Below are 11,044 nucleotides of genomic sequence, written 5' to 3'. Positions count from 1 at the left end.
TGTATAGTGAGTTCCAGGCCAGCTGGGGCTATAGGGAGACCCTGTCTCAAAAAAGATTAAAAAAAAAGTTTAAATGTAATTAAAAATGAATGTGGAGAACAATGGAGGGAGATACCCAAAGTCAATCTTTGGCCACCATAAACATCACAGGTGCACATCCCCATACACATACATAAATACACATACACATGAGGTGTCTTGAATGATCTACAGTATTTTTTCCATGATTAATACACTGGCTTTTTTTTTTTTTTTGAGACAGAGTCTCTCTGTGTTGTCCAGCCTTACCTGAGATTCCTCTTCCTCAGCCTGCTGGCATCACAGGTGTACACAATGGCACCCAGCACCCAACTCAAGACTCTGGAACTCTAAAATCAAACTATTTAATCACCAAATATCAGGGTTCAAAAATTCTGCACAAATTATTCTTTATGTCCTAATTATAGAAATGACTTTTCTGAAATGTGTTCTATTACAAATGGAACTTTTACCTAACCTGTAACCAAGTTAATCATATTCTTTGGCTCATTTAGCATTTACACATTGTATTTGCTTTCCTACTGTGTAATCAGCTTGTTTAAAATTAACTAGCCTTTAAGAAAACAATGTAAACAATCTTACTAGGCCTTGGGCTCTCATGCAATCAATTTTTACAAGCTAAACATATAGCTTTAATCTTTATGTTCCCTATTTCTCATCTCAGTCATGACCCTTCTGTGCCTCTGACCCAGAACTCTCTTTCTCCCCCTCCCTCTCCCTCCCCATGCGCATGTGTGTGTGTGTGTGTGCGTGCATGCATGTGTGTGTGTGTGTGTTTTGTGATATCACTGCTGAAAGCAGTAATGTTGGAAGCAACAAATTATCTAAAACATATGCTGCAAGCAACATGTGGACATAGGTTCATAGCATCTATTTGTGGTTTTGTAGGCTGTTCTGGGCCAGCAGGGGTCAGAAAAAGTAATTTCTTCCCTTGTAAAAACTCTGGTTAGGGGCTGGAGAGATGGCTCAGCAGTTAAGAAAACTGACTGTTCTTGCAGAAGGCTCGGGGTCTAATCCCAGCACCCACATGGCAGCTAACAACTGTCTGTAACTCCAGTTCCAGGGGATCCAACAGCCTCTTCTGTCTTCGGTGGGCATTGCATGACATGGGTGCACTTACCTACATGCAGGCAATACACGCATACACATAAAATAAAAATAAAAAATAAACCTCTGGTTAGATTTTTTTAAAAAACAATTTATTTTCATTTTATGTGTATGAGTGTTTTCCGTGCGAATATGTTAAGTGCACCACATGCATGCCTGGTGCCAACAGAGGCCAGAAGAGGGCACTGGAATCCCTGGAACCAGAGTTAAAGACAGGTGTTAGCCACCATATGGGTGCCTGGGAACTGAATCCAGGTCCTCTGTAAGAACAGTAAGTGCTCTTAACCACCTAGCCCATCTGTCCTAGTTAAAGATTCTTTAAGCCCCTGGTTAAAGATTTTTTTTTTTTGTCTTTCTGAAACAGGGTCTCCCTGTAGCCCCAGCTGGCCTGGAACTCACTATGTAGACCAGGCTGGCTTCGAACTCTCAGAGATCCATCTGCTTCTACCTCCCAAGTGCTGGGATTAAAGGCATGCGCCACCACACCTGGCTGGTTAAAGATTTTTTAAGGCAAAGTTTCTTATTCCTTTTCCATATCATGCTGGATGTGCTAGTTAATAAATACAGAGGAGGTCCTTTGTTCAGGAGAAACAGTCCTGAGAGAAATCAAACAGCTCAGGTAGGAACAGATGGAAACAGATCAGGCCCACTCTTGGCTGAATGACTCTAGGAGTTAGTCTTTCTTTAATGTAGCACCACGTACCCATGGTATACAATCTGCAAATTGATTGAAGTCTTCTATTTTGTTTTAATGGAAATGAAGACCAACTGATTCTCATGCTCCATAAACTGTAAACCCACCATGTTCTATACTTAGGGTGCATTACTGCCAGTCTTTGCATCTTTGGATCAACATTTCATTAAACAATCATACTCAAACGCACATGAGGTATATTATACTAACAGCAGTTTTCCCCTTGATTCCTGTACTCCAGTCCTTTAATCACATACATGTGGTTTCTCTCCGAAGTCTCTCCGAGTTCCTGACATTCTACAGTAAAGTCCAGAAGTGGTGAAAATCAATTTGCATTCATTCATCTCTCTCCTCTCTCCCTCTCTCTCTTTGTTTCTCTTTCCTTCCCTTCCTCCCTTCCCTCTCTTCTTTCTACTTTATTTCTCCTTTCTCTCCTCAAGCATGCAATGATGTATTTTATATGTTTTTCAGTGTTTATTTAGTATAATGTGAAGACTAAACAAATATAAAATCACCAGCAAGCACAATCGTTATTTTCTGTAATTTTAAATTTTGATTCAATGGTTATAGGGAGAAAAATCTCCCATTCATCCACACAATTTGTAATCTGGAAAAGGTACAAATATTTGGGGTACTATGTTTTAGAGAAATAACAGATGTTTAAAAAAGATCCCCAGGAGAACAGAAACAACAGCTCTCCACAAAGGGCTGGGTAGCTTTTTGTTCCTAGACTTGCTTTTTGTTGATAGTCTGGGCTTGTTTTGAACAGTCACTTAAGTTATTCGTGAGTAATGCTGAGCTAATGCTTCCCGTGGAAAGTTCTACAAACACACAATCAGGGAAACAACAATATACTTGAGCAGAGAACTCCTGCTCCAGCAGATGTTCCTCACCAGGAGTAAGTTAGTTCAGTTTTCCAAGCAGAGCATGCTGTCCCAGAAGGAAACACACCCAGCATCAGGGAAGTGATTCCACTCTTAGAAAAAGTTTGGGCCTTACTTTTCTAGTTCTGCAAGAGAACTATTGTTCCTTACCACAGCACCCCAAAACACATCTAACTACTAGGTGGATACTTAACTGCTTCATTTCCTTCACATGGTAACTCTAAGTTCTCTATTATTATACCCAGGTAACTGACAAAAATAGGAAGCAGAGCAGTTAAGTAACTTGTCCAAAGTTGGTTAGCTAATTAGCATCTGTGCCTTAATTCAAACATGGGTCTAATTTCAGAGGAGAAACAGATTAAAATTTAAAAAATTAAAAAATTAAAGCCAGGAAAAACACAGGTCAATTTTGAAAAGAAAAAAGAAAAAAAAAAGGTTTAGCTGGAAGTCCAAATATTTAAAAAAGGATAGAAGTACAATTTTGATCAATAAAGGTCTGCCTTAAGAATGGGAAATAGTGTAAGTTAGAGCCAAGAAGTTAGGGCTAGCTAGTGTGCAAAGGTGCTTGCTAAGATTGATCTCTGGGACCCACATGGTAGAAGGAGAGAACAGACTCACAAATTGTTCGCTGACTTCCTCACACTGTAGCATGTGTACACACCATCACTCTTCAAAAAATAAATGTCATTTTAAAACATTTAAAAAGAATGGGAAGTGACACCAAGGTCATGAGATAATAAGACAGGTATGTGATCCCTTGACATTCCCTGATTACTATTCTCTCTCTCATTCCCTCCCTCCCTCTTTCCATTCTTATTAAGATCTGTCTTAGTTACTATTTCTGTGATAATATCTTGACAAAAGCAACTTAGGGAAGAAAGGCTTTATTTTGTCTCACAGTACAAGGATGCAGTCAAGGCAGCAGGAGCCTGAAGAGGCAGGTCACATTGCATCCATAGTCAAGAGGCAAAGAATGATGAATGCATGTGTTCAGCTCACTTTTTCCTTTTTTATACAATCCAAGATCCCAGTCCACAAAATGGTACCAACCATAGCAATTAGGTCTTTTTCAGCCTAATCAAGATAATCCCCACAGGCATGCCCAGATGTGAGTCTCCCTGGTAGTCTTAGATCGCAACAAGCTGACAAATTAACCATAACATCTATCTGTGAATTACTGACATTAACATCTAAAATTTTCTCTGAATAAGTGACATACTGTTAATACCTACCTATGAATGGTGACATCTTAAAAGTCTACCTATGAATGATGACATCTTCTTACCATCTTTGAATAGTGACATCTTGTTAATATCTACCTATGAATAGCTCTTTATGATAGTATTCAAAATTCCCTTAAAGCAGATATTTAGATATTTCCTCACTATCCATTCCCTTAATAGCTGTTGGAGAATTCATTCAGATATGTGGTGTCTGAAATCAGTGCAATATATCTGAAGTTGCTGTCCGTTCTTCTTTTGTATGGAGATCCAAAGATAAAATAGGAACTGGCCCCGGGGGTCTTGGTCTCTCACTCTATAGCTAGAATCAGTGCTTCTAAAGAGTTTGCCTGGGGCTGGAGAGATGGATCAGTGGTTAAGAACACTGGGTGTTCTTGCAGCAGACCGAATTTCAAATCCCAGCACCCACATGGAAGCTAACAACTGTCCATAACTCCAGTTCCAAGGGATCCAACAGCCTCTTCTGTCCTCTGCAGGCATTGCATGACTCGGGTGCACTTACCTACATGCAGGCAATACACGCATACATTTAAAAAAAAATAATACGGGGTTGGGGATTTAGCTCAGTGGTAGAGTGCTTGCCTAGCAAGCTCAAGGCCCCTAGGTTTGGTCCTCAGGTCCGGAAAAAATAAAATAAAATAAAAACAAAAATAATTTTAAAAAACTTTTTAAAAAGGAGTTTTCCTGGATGAGCAGATGACCTAAATAAGCCTGAATTAAGGTCAAAGGTGTGATACAACTGCAGAAATGAATCTCAAAAACATCGTAAGTGAGCTGGGTGTGGTGGCGCATGCCTTTAATCCCAGCTCTTGGGAGGCAGAGGCAGGTGGATCTTCACGAGTTTGAGGTCAGCCTGGTCTATATAGTGAGTTCCAGGACAGCTGGGGCTACAGGGAGACTTTGTCTTAAAAAGACAAAACAAAACAAACAAACAAATCACATCATAAGTGAAAGATGTCTGATACCAACAGCAACATTGCGTGAGCCCATTTCCAGGCCATTCTGGAAAGACAAAACTATAGAGTCGGGAAACAGATAAGTACATGATAGATTGGAACAGAACACAAGACTGCAAAAAGTCATAAAATAATTTGGGGGCTGATTGAATGTTTTATTTACTGGTTGAAGTGTCAGTTATATACCTAATATGTAAAACTCATATTATATACTAAACTGGTAAATTTTAAGTCAGGTGTGGTGAAACATATTTGTAATTCCATAGGATGCTGAGGCAAGAAGGTCATAAATAGGAGATTTGAGGTTAGCCTGGACTAGTCAATGAGACAAAGTTAGTAAAAACAGGCAAATTCTACTCATCTAAATTATACCTCAACAACTGAAGTACAATTGATTCTTCTTGCTAAATGTGAGGACAAATTCTATAGAGAGGATGAGCTAGGTAACATTTATTTCCCTTCCAAGTCCTATGATTTTATGACATCTGTTTCTTCTATACGGGGTGGCCTCAGAGCCATAGTAATTAGAGTTAAGTCTGGGCTCTGATTCTCTGGTGAAGCAGGAGGCATTCTGATGGAATCATATGACTGGGTCCATATATCTTTACCAACATTGTAAGAGCTCTGACTATACTCTGGTCTGTGACACAGGTTTCCTTCTTTTTCTGTCCTGACCCCTGATGGGACTAATGAGGGATTCAGACAATTAATAAACATGTCAGAATAAAATTCAAGACACTGGTTTTATCGCTTTGCACAGGCTTCCTGTCTGGACACCATTTGATCGTTCCAGTAACATTTAAATAAGGCAACATAAGAACCACCATTTCCTCTATTGCTCTTTGGCTTTTACTTTTTTCTACTAGATTCTTTTATTTATTTTTTTTTTTTATTTTTTGGTCTTTTTGAGACAGGGTCTCCCTGTAGCCCCAGCTGTCCTGGAACTCACTATGTAAACCAAGCTGGCCTTGAACTCACAGAGATCCACCTGCCTCTGCCTCCCAAGTGCTGGGACTACAGGCGTGCAACACCATACCTGGGTTATTTTTTATTTTTATGATTATTTATTATTATATTTGTGTGTACACATGTAAGTGTATGTGTATGAGTGTACATATGTGTGTGCCTTTGGTATAATTAGAAAAAGTTTCAGAGATGACTAAAATATATAGCAAAAACCATATTTTGGCTTTTTACTCAAAAGTATATACATCTGCAGGAAATGGCTGTTCAGGTCTCCCCTGAAAATATTTTCATTTCCAATAATATTTCCTAAGGACATATTCCTGCAGTGATTTTTTGGCTTCATATATAAATATAATGATACTGAACTATGAAAGGCCACATAAATGGGATTTTGTTTTGTTTCTTTAGAGACGGGGTCTTGTTAAGCTACTCGGGTGGCCTCTAACTCACAACCCTATGTACTACTATGCCACCTTATAGATTTTGTTTTGCTTCTTCCCAACTTTAGGGACAGACTTTCACAGAGTACCCTAAATAGCTGCTGGTCTGTGATCACAGAATTGAGCAAGGCTTGCTGGCCATTATGGAGACTGAAGGATAACCTTCTGTGGTGCTCAAACCAAGACAATGCTAGTGCTTCTCAGAAACAAAGATACCCTATAGATTCACTTGCCAGACCTCTACCTCCCCTGGAAACCTGAGAAAGAGCTAAACAAAACTACAAGGCATAGGAAGGATAACCAATAGCTTCAGCCAGCAAAGCCTTGGCTGGTCCTCTCAGTCCTCAGCCAGCTGATCTATAGAATTTGCCTCTTACATACTCTTGCGGTCATGCAGACTAGCTGTCCATCCCTTTCACAGTCTGCCTAGGAGCATAAGTACAAGTGTAAGACCTTAACGAGATTCTAGCCTCCAGGATTCCACATGCATTCATTATTCACCCTTCTGCTATACATAATTCAAGGTCATGTTTGAAATGAGCCCCACTGGACTATCACAGCAGCAGAACACTAACTGCACTGACTTACACCTACTTGAATCATGCTGAGGCACAATGGACACCAGCCAAGCTCCCACACCCTGACCAAGCAGCCTTTTCCCATCTCCTTTTTGTTGTTGTTTTTCTTTTGTTTTCTTAAAATTTTATTTATTATTTTTATTTTATGTGTATGTGTGTATTGCCTGCATGTAGGTAAGTGCACCCATGTCGTGCAATGCCCACAGAGGACAGAAGAGGCTGTCGATCCCCTGGGACTGGAGTTATGGACAGTTGTGTTAGCTGCCATATGAGTGCTGGGATTCAAACCCAGGTCTTCTGCAAGAAGAAGCAGTGTTTTTTTGTTTTTTTTTTTTTGTTTGTTGTTGTTGTTGTTTTTTTTGGTCTTTTTGAAACAGGGTCTCTCTGTAGCCCCAGCTGGCCTGGAACTCAATATGTAGACCATGCTGGCCTTGAAGTCACAGAGATCCACCTGCCTCTGCCTTCCAAGTGCTGGGACTACAGGCGCATGCCACCACACCCAGCTAGAGGCAGTGTTCTTAACTGCTGAGCCAACTCTCCAGCCCCTCCTTTGTTGTTTTTTTTTTTTAAACTGATGCCACTCATACCATTTTTCAGACAAAAACATCTTTAGTTTCTGACCAAAATATGATAATAAACAGCACCCAGATTCTGAGGTAATTTACCTGAGTATCCAGTTATAAAGAACTGAGGAAATAATGTTACTCAAACTACCAGCTTAAATTTTTAAATTTTTATTGTATGTATGAGTGTTTTGCCTGCATGTATGTAGGCGCACCACAATGCCTTTGGAGCCCAGAAGAGGGTGTATAATCCCCTGAAACTGTAGTTATGGATGGTTGTTAGCCACCATGTGGGTGCTGGAAACCAAACCCAGGTCCTCTGCAAGAGTGTAGCCAGTGCTTTTAACTTCTGAGCCATCTCTCCAGCCCCGAGAACTACTAACTTTAAAAGGCCAGTAATACATTGAAGTGTTTTCCTTTTAGCTGGGCATGGTAGCACATACCTTTAATCCCAGCACTGGGGAGGCAGAGGCAGGTGGATCTCTGTGAGTTTAAGGCCAGGCTGGTCTACATAGTGAGTCCCAGGCCAGCCGGGGCTACAGGGAGCCCCTTCCTCAAAAAGACCAAAAAATAAAAATAATAAAGTGTTTTCCTTTTGAAAATTAGTTTTTGTATTAAGATTTTCGCAAAGTTCAAAGTACCAATTAGAGTATTTCCAATCTGTGCAACTGCCATAATAACCTTGAAAAGTACATTCACAGCAAACACTTTTTAAAAGAAAGAGAGTAGAGGAAAAATGACAAATGACATTACCGTTTCCTGAGAAGCATACCCAGGGTCCTCTGAGTTGACTGACCAATAGCAGTAATCAAAGCCAAATGCTACAACCTTCTCCCGGGAGTCTCCAAAGCTCTCTGCTTGACTGTCGATCTAAAATTAAACACAGAATCCAGTGTCTTCTTTGCCATAGCATCAGAAGCTAGTCAGCGGCACTTGATTATTCTCTACTATAATTACAGAGACTGGGGCTAATCACAAGAATGTTTTTGATATCCACGAAGGAAAAAGGTAATATTTGTCTCTGTTTCATTAGGTACAAAGACCCAGGAAACTAAGTCTGTCTGTCACACTAGCATGTATCTGCTTATATATGCACCAAACATATGAGATGTAGGGCAGCTCAGATGAGCAAGCTTCTTCTCTGGACTTCTTCATCACTCATTTCTTCTCTAAGTATCTCTGCAGAGGATACTGATGGTGCATGTGTGTACAAGGCTTTCAGAAGGATGTTCCTTCAGGGAGAATGGGAAACCATGCTAATAAAAACATTTTGGATTAAAAAAAGTTAAAACTTGGGTTTGGAGAAATGGCTCAGTGGTCAAGAACACTGCTTGTTCTTGCAGAAGACTGGGGTTTGAATCCCAGCACCCACATGGCAGCCAACAAATGTCCATAAGTCCCAGGGGATCTGACAGCCTCTTCTGTCCTCTGTGGGCATTGCACAACATGGGTGCACTTACCTATATGCAGGCAATACACACATACACATAAAAGACTACAGAAGAATGGAGCTATCATAGTGAATAGGAGCTTGTTCCTGGATAACTGACCTTAGGGAAGTCAGCAGGGAGGTGTGTAGGGGGCAGATTAAAGTTTGTTCTTGGCCAAGATTCTCCAGACCTGAAAGTATGAGATCTTAGAACAAAACAGCTGAAGTGATTAAGCCACAGAGATAAATGAGAGATGGCAGAGAATAAAAGGTCTTTTGTCCTCCACAAGCTCCTGTTGAAACTTTGGCAGGGTCCATTCTCTCAGCAAAGAGCTAATGACAAGAGGAAGCAGATCATATCACAGAAGTAACATGGTAGTAGACACAGCTCTGAGGCCTGGGGTCCAGATACCACTCTGGCTGGTCAGCCTTCTCTGTTCTCCGGAATGCTGGCTGATACCCAACTACAGCAGTGGTCATGTGGTCACCTTCCTGGCTTCTTTCCACTGCTCAGGCCTACAAAGAAGAACCCTTCCATCTTCCGTTTCAGGAAGGATGGAGGAAGTTGGCTCTAGGAGGGGCTGAGGAGTAGGGAAGTTCCCTGTGTCTGTCCAATTGTGATTCAAAGTTCAGTCAGGTCTGTGGAAGAAAATCTGCAACAAGACTCAGGCTAGTGACCAACTCCCTTCTGGGGTCTGAAAGCTGATGTGTGGGCCTCACTATGGCCAATAAATAATAAATCCTGAATTATTAGGCACACACTAAAGTCCCTAATTATGTCTCTAGATAAAGTGATATGAGTTGAGGGGCTCAGAACAAAGTCTAACTTGTGGTCAGTTGAGTTAGTATTCATGTAGATTACCCCGGCATAAATAAAGCTAATCATAGCCCCCATAACATCACCCATGCAGCTACCAATCTGTTTCTAAAATAGCTGCTTGCACCTTATTTGACAGAACTTGAGCTATAAGAGCCACATCTGTACTCTAAACATCAAATTTTCTTTATTTGCTTTCCAAACTTTTCCCACAATCCTCTTATATCTCTAGTCTCCCTTATATCAAACATATTCACCCCCCAGAGGACACATGTAATTATAACAGCTCCTCAGTAGAAAAAAAGAATAAAACAATTCCAGGCTTACCTTTAAATTCCTGATTTTTGCCACTTTGTTGTCAATTTCCACAATGATTCTTCCTCCTTCTTTGATCTCCCTAAGAAAATCAGTATTCAAATAAGAAGAAATGTTTTTTGTCTGGTTGGGTTTTTTTGTTTTTTGTTTTTCCTGTTATTATTGTTTTGTTTGAGACAGGGTCTCCCTGTAGCCCCAGCTGGCCTGGAACTCACTATGTAGACCAGGCTGGCCTCCATCTCACAGAAATCTGCCTGCTTCTGTCTCCTGAGTGCTGGGATTTTTAAAAGCGTGTGCCACCACACCCAGCCGTTTTGCTTTTTGACACGGAGTTTCAGGTAGACCAGAAAACTCACTGCGTAGATGAGGATAACCTTGTGCTATGAGCCTCCTGTCTTCACTTCCCAAGTGCTGGGATTATAGACTTGTGCGACCATACCTGGCACCTCTTTTTTAAAAAAAAAAAAAAATCATGGGGCTGGAAATGGCTCAGCAGTTAAGAGCACTGACTGCTCTTGCAGAGGACCCAGGTTCAATTCCCAGCACACACATGGTGGCTAACAACCATCCATTAACTCCAGTTCCAGGGGATCCAATGCCCTTTCTGACCTCTGTGAGCATGGCAAGATATGAGTGCACTTACATACATGAAGGCAATACACTCATACACATAAAAAAAAAAATCCTTTACGGGGCTGAAGAGATGGCTTAGTGGCTGAGTACTGAATGCTCTTGCAGTGGAACTGGGTTTGGTTCCCAGGACCCACATGGCCACTAACCATCCATAACTCCAGTCCCAGGGGATTCAATATCCTTTTCTGACCTCTGAGGGCATTGCACAACATGGGTACACTTATATCTGTGCACTCATACACATAAATTAAAAATAATTTTTTAAGCTGGGTGTGGTAGCACATGCCTTTAGTCCCAGCACTCAGGAGGCAGAGGCAGGCAGATCTCTGTGAGTTCAAGGCCAGCCTGGTCTACATAGTGCATTCCAGGTCAGATGGAGGCT

General features: G+C 41.0%; 1 protein-coding gene across 3 annotated transcripts in view; it reads right to left on the bottom strand.

The window, feature by feature from the left end:
• Stard9 (StAR related lipid transfer domain containing 9) overlaps positions 1-11,044 on the bottom strand; it is a 133,127-nt gene that overhangs the window by 117,362 nt on the left and 4,721 nt on the right. For all 3 annotated transcript variants that reach the window (XM_008846832.3, XM_029570257.1, XM_029570256.1), the window contains exons 2-3: positions 10,042-10,111; positions 8,222-8,338 (exon numbers count right to left, since the gene is read on the bottom strand). In XM_008846832.3, the coding sequence (XP_008845054.1) occupies positions 8,222-8,338; positions 10,042-10,111 (187 nt within the window). The remainder of the gene's footprint in view (positions 1-8,221; positions 8,339-10,041; positions 10,112-11,044) is intronic.

This window comes from Nannospalax galili, unplaced genomic scaffold (assembly GCF_000622305.1).
Source record: "Nannospalax galili isolate Female #2095 unplaced genomic scaffold, S.galili_v1.0 scaffold342, whole genome shotgun sequence".
Taxonomy (NCBI): Eukaryota; Metazoa; Chordata; class Mammalia; order Rodentia; family Spalacidae; genus Nannospalax; species Nannospalax galili.
This window is presented reverse-complemented; position numbering and strand designations above follow the sequence as displayed.